The sequence below is a fragment of the Trichosurus vulpecula genome, chromosome 8, assembly GCF_011100635.1.
Source record: "Trichosurus vulpecula isolate mTriVul1 chromosome 8, mTriVul1.pri, whole genome shotgun sequence".
Taxonomy (NCBI): Eukaryota; Metazoa; Chordata; class Mammalia; order Diprotodontia; family Phalangeridae; genus Trichosurus; species Trichosurus vulpecula.
The window spans coordinates 72,136,063-72,163,783 of NC_050580.1; the positions used below are offsets into that span (position 1 = coordinate 72,136,063).

General features: G+C 39.3%; 1 protein-coding gene across 1 annotated transcript in view; it reads right to left on the reverse strand.

The window, feature by feature from the left end:
- PTPN20 (protein tyrosine phosphatase non-receptor type 20) overlaps positions 1–22,598 on the reverse strand; it is a 33,277-nt gene extending 10,679 nt beyond the window's left edge. The window contains exons 1-6 of the mRNA XM_036736071.1: positions 22,587–22,598; positions 18,362–18,462; positions 12,796–12,893; positions 10,856–11,004; positions 9,983–10,073; positions 7,386–7,717 (exon numbers count right to left, since the gene is read on the reverse strand). Coding sequence (XP_036591966.1) covers positions 7,386–7,717; positions 9,983–10,073; positions 10,856–11,004; positions 12,796–12,893; positions 18,362–18,462; positions 22,587–22,598 — 783 coding nt within the window. The remainder of the gene's footprint in view (positions 1–7,385; positions 7,718–9,982; positions 10,074–10,855; positions 11,005–12,795; positions 12,894–18,361; positions 18,463–22,586) is intronic.
- Between the last annotated feature and the right edge of the window lie 5,123 nt (positions 22,599–27,721).

A 27,721-nucleotide genomic window follows, 5' to 3' on the forward strand; every position in this document is an offset into this window, starting at 1 on the left:
GATATCACATCTCAATTTGTCTCTTTGAAACTTCCTCTGAATGTTTCTGGTTTTTTTCCCTCTGAGGCCAAAGAAGGTATGTCTAATCCCTCCTCCATATGACAGTCCTTCAGATACTTGCACCCAGCTACTTTGTTCCCAATGAGTGCGCTTTTCTCCAGGATAAACATGCCTCGTTCATTCAGCTGATCTTCATGAGTCATGAACTCAGGGTTTTTCATCATTTACCACTTTCAGCACGGGGTATTTGAGAAATATACTTTCATTGTGCCTTGAGCTCCTAATCATCTGTGACACTGTAGACTTCTAAAGTCAACTTGGGTCTAAAATGTCAATTATACTAAAAAAATTAAAATTAAAAAACCACAACATAGAAAGAGCAAAAATATTTAATGAGAATAGAAAGTGAAACACTAAAAATATTCTCAGCAAACCTTTCCTAAAGGAATATATTTTCACTCTTCTTAGTAGTAGTAGGCACCTAATGAATGTTTGTTTGCTTGTTTCCTTCCTTCCTTCTTTTCCTTCCTTCCTTCCTTCCTGTGCCTTCTTCCACTGTCTCCTCTCTTTCACCCCTGTCTCACATGATAAAGTGGCCTTCCTCCTTTCCCAGGCTAACACCTCTCCTAGTCTGAGTGATTCCATTCCATCCCATCTCTTCCACAAGATTGTTCTCTGTTTCATCCCCGCTCTTCCACTTATTGTCAATCTCTCCCTGTCTACTGGTTCATTTACTTCTATGTACAAACATGTCTATGTCTCCCTCATCCTCAAAAACTCTCACTAGGCTCTTTCATCCCCACATAGTCATGACCCTACATCTCTTTTTCCTTTTGCGGCTAAACTCAAAAAGGCCATAAGCGCTTATATGTTCGTTTTTCTCACTCTTTTCTTAACCTGTTACAACCTGGCTCCTGATCTTATCATTCCACTGGAGCTACTCTTTCCGAAGTTACCGATGATCTTTTAGTTGCCAAATCCAATGGCCTTTTCTCAGTCTTCATTTTCCTTGACCTCTCTATAAGCTTTGACTCTGTTTCCTTGATACTCTCTTTTCTCCAGGTTGAGACAATTCTCCTCCTATGTATCTGATTGCTCCTTCTATGTCTCCTTTGCCAGATCTTTTTCCAGATCACACCCTCTAACCTAGGTGTCCCTCAGGGTTTCCTCCAGGGCCCTCTCCCCTTTCTCCCTCTATATTACTTCACTTGGTGATCCCATCGGCTTCCATGGATTCAATTACCATCTATATGCTGATGATGCTCAAATCTACTTATCCTGCCCCAATCTCTCTGCTGACTTCCAATTGCACACCTCCAACTGCCTTTCAAACATCTTGAATTAGATGCTCAGTAGGCATCTTAAACTCAATATGTCCAAATCAGAACTCATTATCTCTCCCCCTAAGCCCTCCCCTGCCTTCTACCTTCCCTAGTACTGTAGAGGACAACATCATCCTCCCACACTGTTAGGCTCCCAACTTAGGAATCAACCTGGACTCTTCATTATCTCTCGCCCCGCCATATCCAATCTTTTGCCAAAGCCTGTTGATTTCACCTTTGCAACATCTCTCAAATATTTCCCCTTCTCTCCTCTGACACTGCCACTACTCTGGTACAGGCCCTCATCACTTCACATCTGGACTATTGCAACAGCCTGCTGGGGGATCTGCCTACCACAAACCTCTCCTCCAATCCATCCTCCATTCAGCCATTTAAGCAATTTATCTTAAATGCAAGTCTGACCATGTCACACCTACCCCAACACACACTTGGTAAACTTCAGTGGCAACTCCAGGTAAACTCCAGGATCAAATACAAAATGCGATTTGGCATTCAAAGCCCTTCATAACCAAGGTCTCGCCTACCTTTCCGGCCTGCTTACACCTTCCTTCCCAACATGCTCTATTCAGTCCAGTAACCCTGGCCTTCTGTCTGTTCCACAAATAAGACATTCCATCTCTCAGCTACAGACATCTTCTCTAGCTGCCCCCATGCCTGACACACTCTCCTTCCTCATCTATACCTACTCACTCCCCTGGCTTTCTCTAAGCCCCAACCAAAGTCTCATACCTTACTGGAAGCCTTTTCCAGCCCCTCAAAATTCCATAATCCTGTTAATTACTTTATAATTATACCATACATAACTAGCTTTGTAAATATTTGCTTGCATGTTGTTTCCCCTACCCCCCATTAGATCATAAGTTCCTTAAGAGCAGGGATAGTCTTTTGCCTCTTTTTATATTTCCAGTACTTAGCACAGTCTCTGGAACATAGTAGGTGCTTAATAAATATCTATAGATTTATATTGATTGATTTATCTTCCTTAGCTTAGTCTAGAAAGGAGGATTTTGTTTATCCAGGTTATCGAAAACTAGAGAAAACAGCACAATGGTGTGACATCCATCCAGTCCCAGCACTTATTACTCCAAGATCATCTCTCTTTCCTGGCTGCAGCTACAGGAGTTTTTGCTCCTCTGTCACTTTATTTCCTTGGGCCCATCAGTGACTAAAAGTCAGTGTTCCGCTCTGTTCTGCAATACCTATCCTCAGCAATTCAGGACTCTCAGACACTGCATTTCATCCTCTTCAGTTCTACCTTGTGTTTTTTCTCCTTCCTCTTTCTCCTGGGATCTTTGTCTCATCCAAGTGACAAAATATACCTTGTACCAGTATCCCAAGAAATGAAGTCCTGGTCAGATGGCCTTATGCCTGACACAAGCTAACTAGAAAGCACGGGCTTGCTGGCCCCTGGTTACATGCCCATTTTCCGGGTGTTCAAATAGATTCTTTTGTTCATCCTACCAACAAATGTTCTCGTAGGGCTCAAAAAGTTGTGGATCGCCCAAGGTCAATAAAGCTAGTTAAGTGATAAACTGAGGCTTAGAATCCAGATCTTCTCATTCCTAGGCTAGTGTCTAAAAGGGCAACACTATGCCACCTTTTAGAAAAATGAAAAAAATAAAAAATAAAGAGGTCTGTTGACATTTGGAATAAAACAGAAGTGGTAAAATATCCTAGCAAACATTTCATATGCAAATGGAGGAAACAGGAGGCCATGGACTATATCAGAAAGAATCCCAAGTCCAAATCCTTTTTCTGTAACTCTCCCTATGTGTCTTGGTCAAGCTACATCCTCCTCTGGGTCCCAGTATCCTAATTTATAAGAAAACCTTTAAGGTTCCTTAGAACTCTAAATCTATGATCTTATTATTCTAAATGGTTGAATAGACTGACATCTATTAAAATTTTATGGATAGGGAATAGGGAATAAGAATTAGAACTGTGTTTTTATTAGTACAGATGATTCTGAATGATGAAATTTCCTCCTCAAATACAAGTCAGCATCTTCTCTGTAATTCATCACCTTACAGAGATGTCTAGAGCATTTAGAGATTAAATGTTTTGCACAGGGCCAAATAGATAGTATATATTGGAAGCACAGTATGAATCCAGGCCTTCCTGGCCTGGCTTCAAGGTCAGCACTCTATTCACTATACCAACTGCACTATACCAATATGCAATTTTATGAGAATATATATATTTACATGAGAATGATTAATCCAAGCTTTAGATCCTGTACCTATCTCGTAGAGTTGTTATCCGGGGGAATGAACACATTCAACCAAAATGGTTATCTTGGGTCATGAACACACAGACCATATGGGGATTTGCTGTAATCTTCTCACTGAGTTGGGTGAGAACTGTTTAGAGGAATATCACTGCAGGTGTCCTGGGAATGCCCACTTTTGCCTTGAGGACTCCTGGCAAAGACTCAGGAGGCCGCACGATTTCTTAGAGTCTATAGAATGAAGGTCTCTTGGGGAGAGTGTAATACTAGGAGAATATCTCTATCATCTCTGAAACATCCTTGTGGGAAATTCAGGGTAAAGAGGTAGGTTTCCAGACTGCCCAACACTTTGTTAAAGGATTTCCCTGTTCTCCTCCCCAGTCCTTTATCAAAACTTATCACACTCCATCATTGCCATGGTCCCCTAATGAAACTGATGGTAAGTAGCTTAGGAACCCTTCCATTTAAATGTGGGTATACAAAAGAATTCCACGTTAAGCAATTTTCCACCTGAAGCCTTAGGATAACAATCAAAAGTAATTCAACCAATGACGAGCATCATTAAATAATGCACTTTACAAATACACTTAGTTTTCCATTTCCTTACTTAAAAAATCAGATTTAAGTATGCTATCTTACTTAATGGAGATACTGTCCTTTGACCTGCTATCCTAGAAGAAAAAAGCTAAGTTTAAACAATAGCCACAACTGCAATAATCATAATTATAATAATTGTAACAACAATAATGATAATAATTAAACTGTATATAGCACTCTAAGGTTGCAAAGTGATTGATTTGTCTTGATGACAATCCTGTGAGAGGTGATATAATTATGAGCTTGGGGCAGTAGATAGAGGTCGGAACTTGGAATCAGGAATTCTTAGGGTCAAATACCAACTTAGAAACTGTAGCCTCAGATACATAACCGTGAGTAAGTCATTTTAACCTCTTTAAGCCTCAGTTTCCTCATCTGTAAAACGAATCTGACACCAGTACCTATCTCGTAGGGTTGTTATCCGGGGGAGTAAATAAGATAATATATTCAAAGCACTTTGCAAAACTGAACATCTTACATATAAATGAGTTATTATCATCCTCATCCTCATCCCCATTCTACAGATGAGATGTAAAAAGAAAGGATTGGGGAAGTTTTTTGTTTGCCCAGGGAACACAGGATGTGTCTGAAGTAGGATTTCAATCCAGGACTTGACTCCAAGTTTCACATGCTATCCCCTTTACCATGTTGCTTCTCAAATGAGTAAATGCATTAAATTGGATTATGAGAAATATAATGCTATGTTTATGATACCCAGTTTTTGAGGTCCCACATCCATCCTGCCATTTTTCAGTGTTTTAAAAAGCATCCAGGATAGTGATATCTATGCAGCATCTCTACTCTTTCGTCTTCTCCAGTTAACGCTGGGTGATAAGGAAAATATTACTGAAATTTTCAGGAAGTAATTATTGAATTGCTACCAGTGATATTCAGGGGTATCCAAAAGCTGGGAGAAGGGCTGTGCAACTGGTTTATAAGTAATGCAAATGTTGATCCAATTTTTGAAAAGGGGGAAGAAAGTCGATTCTTTAAATTACAGACTAGTGAGCATAAGTAATTTCCGTTTCTGGTAACTTACTAGAAAAAAATAACCAAAGTGATGGTTTGTAAACAAATGTAAAAGAAGCATCTTGGAATTATCAGAGAAATATAGATTATGCAACTTAAAAGGATGGCCCACAGAGTAGTGATTAGAGGGTCTATGCTAATGTCAATCTGAGTCCCTAACAGAGTGTTGTAGGGCTCTGTCTCTGGCACTCTTCAATGTTTTGATTAATGGTTCAGGTAAAAGCTGACATTTATCAATTCTATGAGGAGTGCCAATCTAGCAGGGATCGTTCATATGCTGAATGGCAGAATTTGGATCCCTAAAGATCTCAATGGGCTCTATACAATAAAATTAGATTTAATAATGATAAATGTAAAGGCCTAAATTTGCACAAAAATCAGCCTCATAAGTAAAAAACTGGGATGGAAACACTTTATGCAAAAAAAGACACAAGAAACTTGAATGAACTACAAGTTCCATCAGTACCAGTTGACAGTTTGACAAGATGGCCCAAAATAATGAATATGGTCTTAGGATGAATTGACAAAATTGTCGTATCCAAAGTGAGGGACACAATGGATCTTTTGTACTCTGCCTTTGTTGTACTACACTGACAGTATTGTGTGCAGCTTGGGGTGCCACATTTTTGGACAGTTACAAACAAATTGCAAAGGGTCAATCAAGGAAGGAACCAAGGATGGTGAAGGAACTCAAAACCACGTCAAATGAGGAACAGAAGATGGAATTCAGGAGGCTTCATCTAGAGAAGTCTAACAGAGGGATAGAACTTCAAATATAGTCTTCAAATATGTGAGGAATTTATCATACAGAAGAGAAGCACTGGGTGTATTCCTTTTGGCATTGTAGGACCAAAATGTAGAAGGTATGGAGGCAAATTTCAAATAAACCTAAGGAAAAACTTCCTAACTCTTAAAGTGATAAAGAAATAGATTGAAAAGATAAGTTAACTCTCATTGGCAGTATCTGAATAGAAGCTGAATGTCTACTCACTGGGGATGTGGCCACAGAGGGGACTCATTCTCCTGCATTGTATCTCTCACATCCATCCCGTTCTCTCTGTCCACGTACCTAAGACCATGATCCGTGAGGATCACCCCTCACCTGGACTATTGCAAGCTACTTCCCAGTTGGTGTCCCTATCTCGTCTCTCTCCACTCTAATCTATCCTCCACACAGTTAGCAAAAGATATTTTCCTTAAGCACATATCTGACCACATCACCCTCCTACTCAATGAACCAAAGTGGTTCCCTTTTTCCTCTAGGATAAACTCTGCCATTTAATTTTTAAAATCCTTCATAACTTGGCCTCAATTTGTTTTTGCAGTTTGGTTTTACATTACTTTCCTTTTAGGACTCTACAATTCAAACAAATAGAGCTTCTCTCTTTTCCTCCCACCAGGTACTCCATCTCCTCACACAATGGCAGTTCCCCAGTTCTGTGATGAACAACCTCACCAACTCCACTTCATAGCATTCCCCACTTCCTTTTAGACTAAATTCAAGCACTATCCTTATACCAAACACAGGTGCCCTGCCTCTCTATTTACTTTGTATTACTTTTGTATTTATTCCATTTTGTTGTTGTTCAGTCGTTTCAGTTGTGTCTGACTCTCCATGACCCCTTTTAGGGTTTTCTTGGCAAAGATACTGGAGTGGTTTGCCGTTTCCTTCTCCGGCTCATTTTTCAGATGAGGAAACTGAGGCAAATGGACTCACCCAGGTTCCAAAGCTAGTAAGTGTTTGAGACCAGATTTGAACTCTGGGAGATGAGTCTTCCTGACTCCAGGCCATGCATTCTTTCCACTGTACTCCCTAGCTAAATAATAAAATACTTGTATTTTATAAATACAAAAATGAATTTATTCTCTATAAACTTATAAATGCACAGAATGTCTGCTCCAAAAGAAGATGTGCTCATTGAGAGCAGAGACCATCATTTCCTGTTTTTGTATCTCCATCACCTAGCTTGGAATCTTGCAAAAACTAGCTACTTAATTGTCAGTTGATGATCCTTTAGGTTCCTCTAAACTTCAGATTTCCATGATACCGTGACTTGGGGTTTGGGAGGGTGTTAGTATCAATTAGGAAATAGAAGTCCTTACTTTTTACATCTAATTCTCTGTCACTCTCCCAGCCCCCCAACTTCGAATGTGGCATTGTTGGTGGGCTTTTTTTCTAAATGACTCACCTTTTTAACCATTTTAAACACTCGAATTGTAAAACTTTCCAGTATCTGGTAATTCTCCAGTGCAATAATATAGTTTTGAAGCTCCAAAGGCTTATTCAGAGAACTGGGCCAATAATGGTGGCATTTGATGATTCCATCCTCTATCTCTTTGGTCATCATGGCAATGACATTAGATTTATTTTCCCAAACCATTTGCCAAAAGTCTTCCGTGGTTCCTGGTAGGGGTCCTTGGGTTGCAATGTAAAAGTATTCTTCCCCTGAATTCAATATTCGGATATAACTTGCATTAATGTAATCCTGCCTTTCTCCAAGTGGAACCCGTGTACCATCATCTATGCCACACAGAAACAGAAAAATACAAAATACAAATTTTGAATCAGTATTTGTCTTTCAAATATGATATTCCTAAGAAAACACTGTACAAACAAGTGCTAATTCATTTTAAGTATATTAATATGACAAAAACATAAGGATCTTTTTTCATTCTGGTCTAATTAATTCAGTGAGCAAATTCTCAAGTCAATGAATAAAAAGATGGCAAATTTACAAATTTTAATTTAAAAAGGACAGGCAAGTGTTACCCTTATCAACTTAGATGTTATTCTGACTACAAGTTGGGAATTGAACCAGATCAACAAATCATAATTTATAGAACATTTTCTCTATGCCCAGCACTTTGCTCTCAAAGTTATTTCTAACCCAAATACTCAGGAGAAACTTATAATTTTCTATTCTCCAACTGAAAAAAATGGTCAAAGTAGATAGAAATCCAAGCAACAATTGGCTATATTAAAAATTCTCTAAATCACTAATAATTAGAGAAATACACATTAAAACAACTGTGAGGTACCACCTTATATCCATCAGTTCGATAAAGTTGACAAAAAAGGGAAATGAAAAATTCCGGAGAAAACTGTTGGGAAATCGATACATTAGTGCATTGCTGGTGGAACTATGGAGTAGTCTAGATACTCTGGAAAGAAATTTGGAGCTCTACCCCACAAACTATTAAACTATGCATACCCATAGGCCTAGTGATACTGCTACTAGACCTGTATCCCAAAAAGATCAAATAAAGAGGAAGAGGAGCCACATGTAGAAAAACATTTCTAGCAGCTCTTTTTGTGGTGGTAAAGGGTTAAAAACTGAGTGAGTCCCCATCAATTGGGGAATGGCCAGACAAGTCGTGGCATATGTGGACTATGAATACTATTTATTGCACGGTAAGAAATAATGAAGGACATAGTTTTGGAGAATCATGCTAAAACTTAAATGAACTAATGTGGAATATAAAGTAAGGAAAACCAGGCAATAATTTGTGCAGAAACAGCAATATTGTAAAGACAAACAACTTTCAAAGACTTTGGAATTCTAACTGATGAAATGACTAACCATAATTTCAGACAAGATGTAATACATTACATGCCTCCTGACAGAAAGGTGATAGGTTCACAATACACACCAAGACTTATTTGTTTGGGTTTTTGGAACATGGCTGATAAAAGAATTTGTTATGCTTTACTATATACAATGGGGTGTTACCATAAACAGTGGAATTTTTCCCCTTGTTCTCTCAACTGGGAATAGGGTGGAAGTATGCAAAGAGGGATATGAAAATAAAACTCAGTCAAAAAACAGAAAAATGGTACAGTGTGTACAGTTTTAATGTTATTTGTTTTGTCCAGGTCTGTAATTTCATAAGTGAAAACTCCTGTGGAACTCCCTCTATTGATATAAATAGGCAACTTTCCCATTAACTTCCTAGGCCACTGAGAATTTAAATAATCTGCCTTAGGGGTCACATAATACATATACATCACAAGCAATACTTGACCCCAAATGGGACTTCCTGACTTTAAGGACATTCCATTTTCTATAAACCTATATTCTCTCTCTTTAATGTGTCAGAATTTCAATCTTCTTTTCAACTCTGATTACTCTAGTTTTCATGGCTTCTCCAGAGATAATTTCCTTCTCTTGCACTGTACTGGTCCTCTTTGAATGAAGAAATAAGGGAGTTCAGGTTTGCCCTTCAATACACTTCTATACATTGTACCTAATCCAGAACATGGGACATTCTGAGGGTTCAATTACCATGACCTATATGATCTAAGCCTTTTTGCTGGAAGCAATCACCCCAGGGGCTAATTGGTACACACAAGGACAAAAACTCCATAAATGGGATGCTTCCCATGAAGAACTTTAATGGGTCTGTTAGCTCACTGCACAGTATCCACTAAAACTTAATGCTGTAGGAGGGAACATGAGGAATGGTACATTGGAAAGACAAATGGCAATGGAGTCAGAGGCCCTGGGTTCAAATACCATCTCTAAAACTGTGTGACCTTGGACATGTCATGTTAACCAATCTGCTCAGTTTTTTTATCTGTAAAAGGCATGAAATCAGTCATCTGGCCCTGAAGAATACAATACTACCCTTATAATCAGTCAGTTCTTCCAAATATAAATGTATCATCCATAGTTGAAGATGACTTGCAGGTTCTACTTCTCATCTCCAGGACTATAAAATACCCCTCCTTTAGCACTTCCAAAAATATTTTTTTTAAAAAAATGATGAGAATTGATAATTTGCTTACATGGAACAATATCTCGGTATCTGTTTTTCTCTCTGTTTTGTGGAGCATTTCCCAAGATGCAGTTATCAAGTGGCTTTATGTTTTCTAAAGACTAAAAATAAAGAAAACAAGAATGATGATTTCTCTCCTGCAACAAAAGATTAACTGTTAATATAGAATTATTAGTCAGTGAAACCCTTGCTTATGAAAAATCAGAACCATAGATTCGTTCTATGAAGACATCCAGTCAGGGGTGTGATGGAGCTAGCTCATACTGGCTCAGGAAAACTGAGTGTGAAATTTTCAATGCGAATATTTATACCTTGGAAACCAGAAAATGCTACAAACCAGGCCTTGATTTATTGTTTTCTTGATTGTCTAGATTTAAGCGATGAAGAAAGTATTAATAATGCAGATTAAACTAAAAAATGTGCCTTGCCTATATTTTTTTGAAGAATCAGTCATTAAACACTTGCCAACATGTCCCCAAATATTCTCTGTCACAATTCATTTAACCTAAACATTTACAATGAATAAGAAAAACCCTGTCTTTAGTGTCCTTAGTATTCACTATTCTCATAAAAGGACTGAAAAAAATGATAGGTTTCAGTCAAGATGTCCATATTCCAATGACCCAACAAGTCTCTATTTTGATAGACTAACCAAAAAATAGTGATATTAAACTCTCTGGAAATATTCTTTCCCTATTCATAAAGCATGCATGTAATAAGCCAGAAAAAATAAAGTAGCTATATTTTTAAACCTTATATCCCTTACCCTAGAAATAGCAGTTGAGAGGCCAAGAATTCAAGAAAGAATTCTTGAAATTACCTTCCTTCTCAGATGTAAAGAACACATATGTGTATCCCCTTTGAGTATCATTTGCACAATTACCAAAAATTCCACGAAGGTTTCATTTCTTGCCATCTGCTTTTCAATGGCTTCAATCATACTTCTGAGGGTCGCCATCAAATGAAAACTGTGTAGAATTGGCCTAATCTCAGATATTTCAGTTAGTTCTTCCTCAGAAATAATTTTCAAACCTAAAAAGAGGAAATGACAGCCATATCCAATACTTGAAATTGTATTGTATTTTCTATAAAAAAAAGTTTTATCTAAATCTTTAAAAAAATATTGAAACACAAGTCAGAGTCTAAGATTTCATTTGTAAAATATAGTTCCTTAGGATCCCTGTTCTATTCTAAGGGAACTATGTTTGACAAATGAAATCTCAGACCCTATGGGCCGCCCATAACCATCCTCATATGGTTAATAGTGCCTGAGGCTGGAGTTCAACTCAGGTCTTCCTCATTCTTCGCTAGAGCTCTATCCGCTGTACCACTTAGTTGCCTCACTAGCTCCTGTGCATGCAAACCAGCCATTCACCACCATCACCCCAAAATGTCTATTTTATATGTTACACATAGTAGGCACTAAATAAATACTTGTTTAAATGAATTGGACATCAAAGGGGCATCAAGCCCAATATGGACAGGAAGGAAGAAAATGCCAAAACCAGATACTATAGAAAAGAGCCAATGCAATTTAGGAGTGAGAACAGAAGGGAGGCTCAGCAGTTCACAAGAGAAAATACCCAAGAAGAGAGTCAGTGAATATAGAATACAGGGAAGTGAAACCCAAGATGACCAGACTCATTAATTGGAAAATGACTGGACAAATTAAGGCATATGTGGCGTAGTGAATAGAGTGTCCAGCCTGGAATCAGGAAGACTCATCTTTCTGAGTTTAAATTCCAGCTTCAGACATTTACTAGCTGTATGACCCTGGGCAAGTCACTTCACCCCGCTTGCCTCAGTTTCCTCATCTATAAAATAAGATGGAGAAGGAAAGAGCAAACCACTCCAGCATCTTTTCCAAGTAAACCCCAAATGGGGTCACAAAGAGTCTGGCACAACTGAAAATGACTGAACAACAACAACAATGTAATGGAACAGTGTTATGCCGTAAGAAATAACTAAAAAGAACAGATTCATATAAGCCTGGGAAAATTTGTATGAATTGTAAATTCCAGGAAGGACTATGTCTTATTTATCACTGAAATTCCCCCCACACCTTGCACAAAGTCCTCATTGATGAAAGAAGTGTTTGTTGAATTAAATTTAATTAAATTGGAAACAAAGTAATTGCATTAGAGGTAAAGAAATATTTGCACAAAATAAACAGGTTGATCAAGACCCAAAAGGAAAGACAGTGATAGAGAAATACAATTAATGAATACATACATGGAGTGTAAAAGAAATGTTGGAGTCATTGGGTGAGTGAGAGAAGAGGAATGGACATACATGCATTGCTTATTCTTAAGCAACACTTTACAGGTCTAAAATCACTTCCTCTCTGAGAGTATCTTCCGTCTACTCTGTATGCACTTTGTATAACACTACTTATTTTTATATTTCTCTCCTTGAACTAGAATACAAGCTCTTTGAAGGCAGGAAGTGGCTCATATTTGCCTTTGTACCCCCAATGCTTAGCACAGTACTTGACAAATAGTATGCACTTAATAATTACTTATTGAATGACTATAACAATTGAGTATAACATATTTTGTCTAGGGTTACAATTATTCCAAAGTATTTAAATAAAAATCTGCCCCCTCCTTTTGAGAAAATAAAAATAATAGCAAGAAGGGGAAGAGATTATGCCATTTCCCCCTCCTCTGTCCCTGCTATGTTTTCCCCTTCCTGCCCTCCCCCAAGCCTTTATATCTTGGATGTTGCCATAAACTGTTCAATCTTTGCCTTTGAATGGGTATCTGAAACTCCAGTGGCAGTAAGGCATCTTCCAATAAAAACAGAGCTGCATCTCAGAAATACCTGAGGGTCCGACTGTTGAATCACGGGACGATCCTGCATGCTGCCCATCTTCATTGTTCCAGTTTTCAGAGCTATAGCTTGCTCTGCTCTTCCAAACACTGGACCCAGCCCTAAAAAAGAAAACTTCATATTTATTCAGGCATCCAAATGAGGTACACCTTCAAAAGGCAACCTGCTATTATCTACTCTGATGAAAGGAAGAAGACATAGGCAGCCCTCCACCCTCTTAGTGAAGCCTTATGTGGATTTCTGAACTTATATTTAAATAGAAGTGATCAGATGTCCTAGGATACATTTCTTCTAAAAAATTGATTAATCTTCTGAAAATTTGATTCATGAGGAGCCTTGATGTTTTCCCATTCTGCCCCATTACAGAATTCTTCCCAGTTCCTTACTTACTTACGTGTTCAAGCTGAACTGCCTCTCTCTTTCACTAATCTTCCTATATTTCTGGTTCATACCTTCCCTGGATTGGATGAGGTAACTAACTCTCTTGCTTTAAAAGACCTCCTGGTTGGGGATGGGTAAGAATTGGATAAAAGGAAACAAGAAAGAGTAAATATCTATTCTGCAATAATTATCTCAATAACTAACAGCAAGATTTATTTTAAGTGATCTCAGCACTTAAAAGAAATTCATGAGTTAGAACTAACAAGATTCAAATCGTCTCCTTACCACTTTTTACCAGATTAGTTATATGATAAGCAACCATTTGCCAATTTTATTCCATTATTAGATACTGACTGTCAGAGAAGATAGATGGCAGAGTCTGAAATAATCTATTTACCCTCTCCTATATAATAAAAGTTTAGGCATTTGTTACTTTTATCTTTTTTGGCAATACTGGTAAAATTCCATTTATTTCAATGGAAATTTTTCTGATGAATGGATTTTGGCCCACGTTAAAAATAAAAACAAAGACTTGCCCATTGTGGGCAGGTATATAATTGACAGTGCATCTCAGACCAAAGAGAATCCTTTAGGATCATGGCAGGCCATTCAGATTTCTCCTGCCTTTGACTTGGAATAAACTGAATAAATAAAATTTACTTAAGGGGAAAATAGTTTCACTGTCTTTCTTGCCATTAAAGTGATAGTAATATGAGTCAACATTTGTCTCTTGCTTTCGGCAGTTCAAAATGCTTTGTTTTCTTTCTCCAACTTGTAAATAATTCTGTTCTTATTTCTAATTGTACTCTTTCAAAATGTGGTGGTATTTCAGGTGATTTTATACCCCCAAATGGTTCATTTGTAAGAACCAATCAAGTTATTTGCAAATGGGCAAATTTCCACACACAGCCTGAACAAATAAACAAATAAATCAATTGTAAGGACAGAAATATTTGTTATACTCAACTCTTTTGAAAGGATAGGGACTGGGTCTATGATTTCATTGGTAAAGGAAAGCCCCAGGTAAAGAAACTCCTTCTATTTTTACTTAGCATCTTCCCTGTGACCTAAAACCTTAAGTGTTGTTTGGATCTCTGAGAGGTTGCCCACTGTAACATGGGCCAGGGTATGTAAAAAAGAGACGCTGAAGCTAAGCCTTCTGGTTTTAAGGTTGGTTCTCTCTTCATTACTCAGATGCTGTCTCTCTGGAGCAAAGGAACTAATCATCCATGGAAAAGGAATTCTTCAAAACAGAAACGGGAAAGCAGCCCCTTTGCCCTACAGGGTTATGAAAAAATTAAGTAGTATCCGTGGGTCTCAAGCCTGAATCCAAGTCAGGAAAGAAAGAAAAGAGAGGAGGGAAGGAGAGGAAAGAAAGAAAGGAGGTAGACAATGAAGAAATGTGAGAAGGGAATGAAGAAGAGAAAGCAGTGCACAAATTGGGACCTGTTAGAATGTTAATATAGAAGTTACTAGCTGCCAAGAAAGTGAACAAAGGATACTTTAGAGCAAAAGGATTCTCTCTCGTCTCTGATTTTATCAGTACACATTTGTCTCCCTACTCCTTTTATCCTCATTTGAAAGAGCAAAAACATTGTTATAATGCATGTAAGGTGCTTGACAATTCTTAAAGGGCTTCAAAGTGTGATTTTTCAGTCATTTTTCAGTCATGTCCAACTCTTCATGACCCCATTTGGAGTTGTCTTGGCAAAGACAGTAGAGTGGTTTGCCATTTCCTTCTTCAGCTCATTTAACAGATGAGGAAACTGAGGCAAACAGAGTGACATGACACAGCTAGTAAGTGCCTAAGATCATATTTGAACTTAGGAAGGTGATTTCTTCCTGACTCCAGGCCAGGTACTCTATCCACTACAACACTTAGCTGCCCTTTCAAAGTGTGAGCTGCTAACTAATGACCTCCTCTTCCTCACCATGCTCATCTTCATAACAATTACACACACTGGAAGCCACAGATTCTCTAAGTTACTATTAATTGTCCTGGTCTATTATATTGGCTGACCCTCATGTCTGGAATGCTCTCCCTCCTCACTTTTGCCTACTGGTTTCCCTGACTTTCTTAAAGACTTAGTTCCTAGAATATATAGAGAACTGAGTTGAATTTATAAGCATACAAGTCATTCCCCAAGTGATAAATGGTCAAAGGGTATAAACAGGCAGTTTTCAGATGAAGAAATTAAAACTATCTGTAGTCATATATAAAAATGCTCTAAATCCCTATTGATTAGAGAAATGCAAATCAAAACAACTCTGAGGTACCACATCACACCTATCAGATTGGCTAACATGACAAAACAGGAAAATGATAAATGTTGGAGAAGATGTGAGAAAATTGGAATACCAATGCATTCGTGGTAGAGTTGTGAACTGACCCAACCATTCTGGAGAGCAATTTGGAACTATGCTCAAAGGGCTATAAAAATGTGCATACTCTTTGACCCAGCAATATCACTTCTAGGTCTGTATCTGAAAGAGATCATAAAAACAGGGAAGGACCCACATGTACAAAAATATTTATAGCAGCTCTTTTTGTGTTATCTTAGATCCTTGCATTGCTGAGAAGAGCTAAGTCTTACCAAGGTCAGTCACTGCACTATGTAGCTGTTACTGTGTGCGGTGTTCTCCTGGTTCTATTCATTTCACTTAGCATCAGTTCATATAAGTCTTTCCAGGTTTTTCTGAGGTCTGCCTGCTCATCATTTCTTATAGCACAATAGTATTCCATTACATTCATATACCATAACTTGTTCAGTCATTCCCCAATTGATGGATATCCCCTCAATTTCAACTAGGTCCTCACTGCAGCAAGGCAATCCTTTTATACCTCACTAGTTCACTATCTCACTTACTACATTGACTTTTCCAAACTTCTACAAGAAGATTTTCCTGATTCTTTTTAATATTAGTGCCTCCCCCTGTTGATTATTTCCAGTTTAACCCATGTATATCTTGTTCGTACATAATTATTTGCATGTTTTCTCCATTACCAGACTGTGAATTTATCGTTTTTCCACCTTTGTGTCTCAAGCCCATTACACACTGCCTGGAGCCTAGTAGGTGCTTAATAAATGCCTTTGAACTGACTGAAGAGGTACTGTGAGCTAATTGCTAAATAAGATTGTTGTTCAGTCATTTCAGTTGTGTCCAACTCTTTGTGACTCCATTTGGGATTTTCCTGGCAAAGACACTAGAGTGGTTTGCCATTGTACAATGGTAGAGCAGGGAGAGTGTTGGCCTTAGTATCAGAAGAGAGCTCCATTCCAATCCTGGATCAGAGACTTATTTACTCCGACCTTAAGCAAGTTACTTAATATTTCTGAATCTCACTTTCCTCATCTGTAAAATGGGGATAATCATGCTTTACTACCGAATACAGCAGGTGGATATGAGGACAGAGCTTTGTAAGTCTTAAAACAAAATACTAATGTCAGTCATTGACTTGTAAGTGCTATCAGCACTTAAGCAAGAATGATTATTGAGCTGCTTTCTCGTTTGGGTAAGAGGTTCACCAAGTTCAGATCTCAGCTAGACCTTGAAAGACAAATAGTACACAGGTGTGCAAGAGGAGGGCATTTGGGGCAGGGAGAACAGTATGAACAAAGGCATGAAGTTGGGAAATTTCAATGAGTGTTTAGGGGATAAGGAATAGGTGGGTTAGGCTGGAGCAGAAGCGTAGTCATAGGAGTAAGGATGGAGAGATAGACTGAAGTCAGCCTGGAAAAACAGCTAATGAATGGGATAAAGAATTTAGACCATAGCCACAGAAAATGGGGAATCACCGAAGGTAGGGCAAGGGAGGCAGAGATTATTCAAAATAGAAATAAGTGAAATAAATCCAAGTTCTCACAAGTCAAGGGTTGTTAACTTAGGACCCACAAATCCCAGGGATCCATGGGCAGCTTTCAGGAAAGGTCCATGAATTTGAATGGGAAAAAACACATCTTTATTTTTCACAAACCTTTAACTAAAGTTTTCTATGTCCTTTAATTATGACATCCTGAGAAAGCATCCGTAGGCTTCCCCAGGTCTGCCAAACAGGTCCATGACACACAAAAAGTTAAGAACCCCTGTTCTAAGATATAGATTGTTCCACAGAGCAAGTAGAACATTTCTGGAAGGTGAGTTAACATTTAGTCCACCAAGATAACATTTAGGTCACCAAAATAGTCATTTAATTAATGGTCTTTCAGTAGCCCTAAAGAGTAAATGAAACTTTCAAATCACTCAAACCAGGCTTATTATAATACTTCCTTCCACCATTTAATGGGGTTAGTGAAAATTACGTAACAGCACTGTGAAAAATGATCACAGCAAGTAAGCAGTAACACAGGACGGCTCCTGCTTGAAGGTTGAAAAGAGAGAATCTCATAAAATAGTCCTTATGATCTGTTTTAAAATAGCCCATGTACTCCACTGGTATCCAGGCAGTGTCAGGAGATCTAAAAGTAAGGCCGCCAGCAAGATGAACAGACCCCTTGTGGAGGATTTATGGGAGGGCATAGAAAAGGGTCACACAGGCTTACAGGGCATGGATGGATTGCAATCTGCACTGATGAAGGGAGCAGCCACATCAATGAGTTCCCAGATACAATGTAGGAGAAGAAAGTCAGCTTAAAGCACTGTGTTTCTGGGATCAAATTTTTAAAAGCAATTTCCAGAAAATCTAGCACATTCTTATTAACTGCCATAATATTCTGAGCATGACCCCTCCCCCGCCAAAATTCAGATCATTAAGGCAACACTATTTAACATCCAGTTGGCCCCAGATGGAGGGATAACCATATATAAGCTTTAGTGCAAGAGTTCTTAACCTGGGGTCCATTAGCCCCCAAAGGGTCCGTGGATAGATAGATCTAGTGGGTCCAAGAACCAGGATGGGGAAAAATGCATATTTACTTTTACTAATCAGTAACTGAAATTTAGCATTTCCTTCAATTATGATTTAAACACACACACACACACACACGCACACACACATACACATACACACACACACACACACACACACACATGCACACGCACACACACACACGCACACTATTCTGAGCCATCCATAGGCTTCCCCAGACTGTCAAAGGGGTTCAGAACATGGAAAAAAGCTAAGAATCATTACTCTAGGGGGAGAAGATCAAGATGTCACAAAACATGCAAATGATACCTAGCTGTATTCTCTTCAAGGAGATCTGCATAATCATTCCTAAGCGAGAAACTCTGTAGACACAATTCCACCTTCCGTGAGTTGACTTTAGTTTCAAAGACCTATGGATAAAAGGCAGGAATCAGGAATCAGGGCAATGTTTTCAGCAAATACAACTTAAGAAAACAGTGATTTCTCACTCCTTGTAATAACAGTGCGTTCATAAGGAACAACGGCCTTTTAAAAACAGTGTCCCGCAAGTCTGTACATGCAAGCATGGCCCACGACTGCCCTCCCAACAGCCAAGTGAAATCCTGTAGACGAGGAGAGTAGAACAAAGGCCTCCAAAGGAAAATGCCTGTGTCCTTGCCTCTTACATGAGCTAGCGGATGCCAGAGTAAAGTATGAAAACACTTTACAAATGTAAGTCATTATTAAGCGACATTAAAATGCTCTGCATAGAGTTTAATGGCAAATCCATTAATAAAAAGAGCAGACAGCTCATTAGCCAATCACAACAGAATCTTCTTTGCCAGGTTTATGTGGAGGTCCTTACAGCTAGTATTTATTGCATTCAATTCATTTAAAGCACAATGTATGCTAAGTACTTTGCAAACCTTAAAACACTATATAAATGTCTGTTATTATTAGTGGTATGACCCAAGCTGGTTTATTGAATAACCCAGGTATTAGAAAGCATAGCAGTAAAGTTTAAAAAAATAAAAGGGGCACCAGATCCTTGAATCACAGGTTTAGCATTAGAAGGCTTCTCTGAGACCCTCATTTTATAGATGAAGGAACCGAGGCTCAGAGGAGTGAACAGACCTGCTCAAAGTCACACAGGTAGTAAGGGACAGGGACAGGATTTGAAATCGGACCCTTGGACCCCAAGCCAGCACTTCTCTTCCTGCCCCTAATATGTTGACTTTTCCACATGGGTACTAGGTATCTCAGGGGAAAGACCTGAACCCAGGCCTTCCTGACTCCAAAGCTAGTTCTCTACCTACCACTCCATGCTATCACTCACTAAACAGCATAACTAAAAGTGGCTTGCAAATGTTTTATTCTGACCATGACATTCATATGGTCATAAGCACTTTTTCCCCCAAGAGATCAAGTCAATATTCTCCCTCAAACTTGGCCACAGAGATTGGAGCTGCAAGCAGAAGGCCCAATGAGAATGTAATGAGCATAGTAAAGCAGCCACACTGTGCTTGTGAAATCCAGAACAATGCGTTACCAGGCAATCCAAAGAGCTCACTGTCTTCCATGCTTCACTGAGCCCAGAATGAGCCCACATCTATTATGAAGACTCATCAGTTATGAGAGGATGATCGCTTAAAGGATTTATGATACCCAGTGTGAGAGATACCTCTCATCTATAAAATAGCATCTGAAAAAAGCCATTAGATGAGACCCAACTGCTAGCAAACACAAGTAGGGTTTTTTTCCAAGGTAAAAGGATGCCAGACGTGACTGCCAGAGAGTAACCCCTTGTTGCAAAAGGAGCCAAGAAGACAAACATTTGACTGCCCTCCAGATGGAGACAGAAGAAGGGGGAAAAACACTCTGTGAATGAACAACAGTGGCTGATTACACAACATGTGAGTGAAAATTGGAGTCTGCCTTTTGATTAAAGCAAAGACCATCTGCATGAACATTTGGGAGGTACTCCTTCCCAACTGGGGAGCAGTTGATACATACATAGTAGGAAAGCTACTTACCTATAATTCATTTTTCCCAAAGCAAAAAGGATATATGAGGTTATTCTCTGTGCATAAAGAACAGGCAGGGAGATTTCAGTTGTAAGCATTATAAATTTTCTTCTTGTAGCTCAGAAGAGTCCTATTTGTTAAATGAGTCATTACCCTGCTACCTTATTTTTAAATAAAAATACACCACCCTCATCATCCTGTCCCCAGTAAGAACATGGCTTTTATCACTAAGAGATTGGGCAGATCCCATTTAAAGATACATGATCACAGATAGATTAGTTTCTCATTTCCAGGGTAAGTGGCCTGAAGTGACCCACCCCATGTAATAATTGAAAAGTCTCATGAGTGATCAAAATGTTCACAAAACCACTGACAACTGAAAAAGAGCAAATGTCTCCTTACAAGGCCTAAGGAGAAAAGAATAAAATGGCTTCCAATAAGCCAATGTGGCTCCCAGGAAAGAAGGAATTGGGATCAGAAAGTAGGATCATTGATAACTTACAAATCTGTTTTGCAGAGCTGATAAGCAAGAATTATACATATATATTCTTTAAGTAAAATATATATGTTTGTTATATAAAATACACATACATGTATATGAAAATATACATAACAAGATATACATTCTTTAAATGAAAAGACCCCATGGAAATTCACACTGGAGGACACATTTAGAATCATACTTCGAAAGGTAATTCGATTACATTTGGCAATGCATTCAGACTGTTCCAGGTGGTTGCTCTTCAAATTGGAGTCTAGCTTGGGTGACTAAAATGTCTCAGACCAAATGAAATATGCCAGTGCCTTATGATTTGTGTAAAAATGCTGCGGTGTGACAAGGAGAAATGGAATAAATCTATCAAGACATGGCTTTTCTGTAGGTTGTGTATACTAACAAATGAGTGTCAAGCAAAAAAAAAAGTTTAATAGATTTCCTGGGGTCCGGTGGGAAGGAAAGGGATCTTTCCACAATACACCTATGAAAGGACTCACTACGAAGGCCATGCTGCCTTGAGGCAGGAAGACCAATAAGCAATCTTTATGAAACTCCTCAATACTCACCTAAGAGGGACCTCATGTCAATAGTCCTATTTAACTTCATGAAATTTAAGACTGCTGGTCTACAGCCTGAAGAAGGCAGTTTAACTGCAAGTCAAAGTTAACAATCCAAAGCAGCATCGTTTTCTCTATAAGAAGCAGGAATCTTCAAACATGTTATCTACAGAAGTCATTTTTTATATTTTTATTTATAGAACATCTGAAGGTTGCTAACTAGAAAATGAAAAATTCAGCAAAATTCCTCCTAGATATAATGTCAAACACAAATCAGAAGTCAGCTACTTGTTCATATTTAAAGCCTTTCACCTTAAATATTCTGCTTTTCAAGTAAATAATCTTTCAAAGAAAAAAATGATCGGTGTTAGACCAAGTATCATATTCTTCATTCTTCTGTTTCCAAGAGTTTGAGGGATTCTTTAGGGTAGAAAACTTGAGATTTCATCAGTGTGGGGAACTCTCTATGTGGAAACTGTTTTCACTGATAAAGATCAGCTTCTCTTCTGAACTTCTAGCCTTAGAGCAGGGATTCTTAACTTGATGTCCACAGACCCCAAAAGGGTCAATGGCTAGATTTCATGATGCCCATGATGGATAGGAGAAAAAAATCACATTTTTATTTTCATTACCATTGATTTCTTTGTAACACTTTGTGTTCTATTTTGTTTTTAAAAAGGTCCAGAACCTCTACAAAGGCTTAAAAAGTTACTCAAGATGCTGTGAGGTTAAGTGACTTTCCTGTGTATACGGTCTATATCTGAACTAGCTGTGCTTTTCAGAAAATGTATTGGTGAGAAAAGCTGTCAATGACGCTGGTCTGTGGTAAAAACAACGTAGAGTCCCCTCTTTGTTCAACCCTTGAATGAGAAGTGAAGTCAGTTTCATACTGGAGGTCCCCAAATTAAAAACTATTTTGAATGGTACAACCACACAAACAAAATTCTATTTTAATCTTGGTACTCCTACCCTGACTGTCCCCATGGTCAAGATACATGAAGGATGAATGGAAGTGCTTAGTTCCCTCTAGACTTATCCCCTTAGTCCTTACATTTTTTTTCAGTTAGCTTTAACGTGAATTAGGAAACTACAAGCTCTGAGACCCTCCCCCTCCTCATGACAACTTCCTGTGTCACCTCATCGTCTCTACTAGCAATATGAAATGAAATAGAAGGCAGATCTAAAGGTCATCTGAAATGTTAAAAAAAAAAAGATTATCTAACTGGTTAGATAAAGTTTGCCTTTAAAAATAAAGAATTTAAAGATGTTCTACTTTTCCAAAGGCTTACTTAGCTCCCTTTTCATTTTAGATATAACAGGGGGATTGAGCATCAATTACATTTAGGAGAGCAAAATACAAAACTATGAACACAGGGTTTTCTTGGGAGGCAGTAGCTTATGTCAGAGGTTTAGGCATTAATAACCAAGGCTGGTTCAAAATACACCCCACTATGTTGACTTATATCCCAGAGCTTTACCTGATTGCCCATTGGGCTAGCTGTCTTGTCTTGACTTGGCGAAGGCAGAGCCCCCTTGGCCTTCAGGCCTCTGGTAAGAGTGGCACCTACTGCAAGGGCCTTTCCTGAACAAAGAAAAGGAAAGAAGTGATAAAAACAGAAAGGCCTAATCAAACATGAGTACTGGGCCACAGCGATGAGAGCGTAGCTGTCTGATGAGTTTTTCACTCTTCGTCTATATTAAGGTCTTCCTTTCCTCATCTTCCAAGTTAGTATCTTCTCAAAGAAACATCTCATCCTCCTGTTAAGATCACTGTGGTCAAAACCATCCTACTTCTCAGGTGGGGGTCTACCACAGCCACTTTACCAGGTTACCTCCGGGGCTCCGACACAGGCAAGTATTCAAAACTTTCTACCAATGACCTTGAAATAAACAGCTACTGTCCCAAATTCCCCACAGTCAGAGGGAGAATTGAGCCACGTTGACATGTCTGAGAGGGGGCCTCTCTCCCCTCCCCTCCACACTCACTGGATTCTAATCATTGTGCATGTTCTCAACTGCCAAACCCTTCTGGAACCCCTCCTGCAGGACAATCCTGGCTCTTTAGAAAAGGTTCATTTCAAGGACCTACAGAAGATGCTTCCAAGTTGTAAAGTCTAGTCCTTGGACCACGACTAATCCAGCTACATAAGATGTCCCACTTTACCTGATCCATTGGAAGTGGTTATGGTTGATAGAGAGTGATCTGGAGGATTCAGACATCCTCAAAATGTGCTAAAGTGCATAACTCTGACCTTAGGGGACAGAGATATAAACTGGTGTATAACTCATTTCTCCATTCCCTCGTAAGAAAATATGTGTTTTATACTAAAAGGACATTAACACTTTGTGCTAATTTTCACATAGATTTGGAAAGATGTTTGTATATGATATATCTTCAGAGATAGTTTTAATTCCTAATAAAGCCAGAAGTCCAGGTATTGCTTTAATCTAATTTTATCCCAGAGATGAATTAAGGCAAACCTGAATGAACACAGAAGACTCACTCCCTACAAATACTAATCTTTCGGTTAATGTTTTCCTGTCAGCATTATCTTTCCAGTTCCCACTTAGCCTTCTCTGAGATTATCAGTTTGGATAGGACATCCGGACTCCATATGGAGAAAGATTCTCCTCAAGTGTCCCCATCTGCCCTTAATGGGAAGGATAGCCTCTCATTCCTGAATCTTCCATGTTCCTTTCCTGAAGATGGACCTGCCCATCCTGGCTGTGAAAACTCTCTCTTCCCTATCCTACCTCATTGTGCTCCAGGCTCACAATAGATCTTCTGACTAACAGCTCCTCCCCTACCAAATATTGTAGCTTGATTTCTTCCTTGTAGAAGACTTAATAATTCTCAGTCCTTACAGAACCATAGCTACCCTTGGCCACCACCAAACTGGAAAAAAAAATGGGAATCATAGATTTAGAGCTAGAAGGGAATTGAGAGATCATCTTGTCCATCCACAACGACCACCACTACCACCACTATCACCACCCCCATTTCACCGATGAGGAAACTGAAAGCCGAAGAGGAGAGATTTGGTCAAGGTCATGGTCACATTGTGCATAAGTGGCAGAGTCAGGGCTTAAGCCCCAGTTCTTTGATTATAAATCATATATCCCTTCCCCTATACCATGTTTTTTTTTTTCCAAAACATGGTGGGTCAACCCATCTGAAGACTGAAACCTTGAGGCATCATACGTTGAGACTGTTTCCACTTCTGCCACATAGAGGGAGCCAAAACTCTGGGGAGGGGAGGGGAGGGGAGGGGAGGAGAGGGGAGGGGAAGATTCCATTCCACTTCTGCCAGACAGAGGGAGCCAAAACTCTAGGGAGGGGAGGGAAGGGGAGGGAAGGGGAGGGGAGGGGAGGGGAAGATTCCATTCCTGGCCTCCCAGGCTGACTTTTTCACCCATGCTGGACAGCTCTCCTGCATCCCCCAATCCTTATTTATTAAGTGTAGGAAATCATAGTGGTAACACCTAAGTTTTTCTTGGTCAAAGGCATTCCCACCATACTCACACCCCTCTCTTCACATGTAACTTCTGCTTCCTCTACCAATTTTTCATTACTCATTTTTATAGGGACTGGATAATACATATTCTTACAGATCCTATTCTAGTTTTCACCCTTGAAATTGGGAATATCACAAGAGTAAGGATATCCAAGACTTTTGCTCCCCAAATAGATAGGGTCTTAGGAGCCTCCCTGGAATAAAGGTGGGGGTAGAAGGGGAATAACCACATAGGTCCCCAAAGGAGAAACTGAGCATTACAATAGCATGGAACATCCAAAGGGATGAATTCCAAGTGCAGAGGAGGCAAAGAGGAAAGACACTATCAAGGATGCTTGAAGAGACAGAAGGGTCTATTTCACAGATGAAGGGAAGTCATAAGAAGACTGTTTTTCATGGGATTAGAGTCCAGGTACACCAGCTACCAGCATCAGGGTCCTGAGACCTCTGACATAAAAACACCCAAGAGAATAAGGACTGGCTCAAAGGAAGCAGCTGTCCTGACCTTTGAACAAGGTCACCACATCCTTAGTGTTAGAGCTAAGATCAGGCAGCTTGCCACCATCTGGCACATTGGACTTCCCCAGGCAAGGACACCTTGAAACAACAGAGCCTCTTTTATAACTAGCTATTTTTCACCTGCTTCTCTTGATCTGCCTCCTGGTAAAAGGTGAAAGTTAACCATTTTTATGTCATGGACCTCTTTGGCAATATGGTGAAGCCTTTGAACCTCCTCTAAGAAGAGTGTTTTAAAATAATTGAAAAGATGGTAAATCTCAGTTTGAGGCTAGTGGAAAAAAAAGATGTGATTTTTTTTCCCCATCCAAGTTTATGGATGCCCTGAAATACAACCAGAAGCCCCTTGCAGGAGTAGGATGGGAGGTGACTGTTAACCACAGGTTAAGAACTCTTGATTTAAGAATCTAAACAGGAAAGAATTTTCCTTAGAGAAGAACAGAAAGGGGGCTATGAAGGTAGCTCCCAACCAGAACTAGAGGGCAGAAGGAAGGTAAATTAAAAAAATAAAGCAGATAATATCCAAGAAAGTCTGTTGATCATTTTAAAAGCCTAACTATCCGTTATACAAGCTAAAATATAGCCAACGGTTTGTGTTGGTTAACCTAAACAACACATTGCCTGAATTTAGATTTGGGGTTCAATTCAAATCTGAATTTAGATCTGGATTCATATTCCTGCTTATGGCTTATATGACCCTGGGTAAGTCACTCACCTTCTATGGGCTTTGATTTCTTCATATGCAAAATGAGGGAGTTGGACTAGACTACTCCTAAGGCCCTTACAGCTCTCTAAATCCCATGATTTATTATTGTAAAATTTTACTGATGATATCCCTGCATGGCCTATAAAATTTACTGAAATTTTCTTACACAAATAAAGTTTAATTAGACACTAAGAATGTCAGTATAAATATAGGTTTCACAGGGCAGTATGAGATATAGGGATACCACGAGTAAAGCCAGTGAGATAATGAAAGTAAAAGGCCAGGAGGTGCCAACTCTTCATGGGGGAGGGAGACAACTTTTTTCTCTGCACTGCCCCCGCCCCTTAAGTGGTATCAGTGAAATGAGAAGTCAAGATTTACCCAGAAGAATGCTGAGTGTAGCACATTAGGACTGAGGAACCCCAAAGCCCAAGGAATTCGCAGATTGTAAGCTTCATGAGGGCAAGGGACTGTGTCTTATCTGATGTTTCTACCTCCTCCAATCAATTGTTGGATTGAAAGGAATTCACCAGATTCTGGCCAGTCATTGGAGAAATTTGGAAGGCGGAAAAAAGAGGAAAACAGTAGTCATGGCAGGATTCAGCAACAGATTTTTTTCAAGTTAAGAGAAGTCTGTATGTGATGCAGACGAGAGAAAGAGAGAGGGAGAGAAAGAGATTGAAAATGGAAGAGATGGGATATAGTTGATGAAGCAAGATCCTGGAGAAGACAGGAAGTGAGGAAAAGAGATAATAGGTGGACAGGGAGGTAACATTAGAAAGGAGGCAGCTGGAAAGTGCAGTGAACAGAGCACTGGCGTTCAAGGCTAGGATAGAGCTGAGTTCAAATGTCGCCTCAGACTAGCTATAAGATCTTGGGTGAATCACATAATCTCTCTAAGTCTCCGTTTCCTTATCTGTAAAATGAGAGGGTCGGAACTGATGCCTCTAAAGTCCTTTCCAGAGGGCCCAGATAACTAAAAGGATTGGCAAACAGCTGCCAGAGCCCAGTTAAAGGTAGTTGGTATGTAATAATAAGCTAGGTCTACATCCCTAGTCCTGTGGCTCTCTCCAGGAGTATTCAACCACCCAGATGTAGGACCTGGGAAAGTAGACAGGGGAGGTGACCCCGGGCAGGGGCATGCTAAAAGATGGTCATATAAATGTACGTACACACACACACACACACACACACACACACACACCATACAAATACTTCCAAATGCTGCCTGGTAACTGAGTTGTGTGACCATGGACAAGTTGCTTAACCTCTCTCAGCCTCGGTTTTCTCACCTGTAAAATAATAATAATAATAATGGAAACTGATGAAAAGACAGAAAGAAAAGAAGGTCCACAACTAAACCTTGGGAAGCAGGGGGCAAGAGACAGAATGATCCAGAGGAGACAGATGAATGACAGTTAAATAGGCAGGAGAACCAGGGAGGAGAGAGAATCTAGGAGAAAGGGACAGTTGGAAATGTTAAAAACTGCACAAAAGTCAAGAAAGATGAGGACTGAGAAACGTCCATGGGGTTTAACTCTTTGACTATGAAAATGATTATTATCCCTTAGTGTTATAAGGACTTTTTAAGTAACTGTCATTACTACTGTGTCCATCTAGCTATCCATCCACCTTTCCATTTCTTTTTCTAGTCCTTCTCAGAATCTCAGAATTAATGGGAACCTCAGAGGCCAGTCAGTCCAAACTATACCTGAACAAGAATGCCCTCATTGACATTCCCAGTAAGTCAACTGTGGCTTGAAGACCCCTAGTGAGGTTTACTGCTGAGCCAAGACCTACTGAGTCAGCCTACTTCTCTTTTGGATAGCCCTGTTAGGAAGTTTGTCATTCCATTCAGCTATTGTTTCTGGATTTT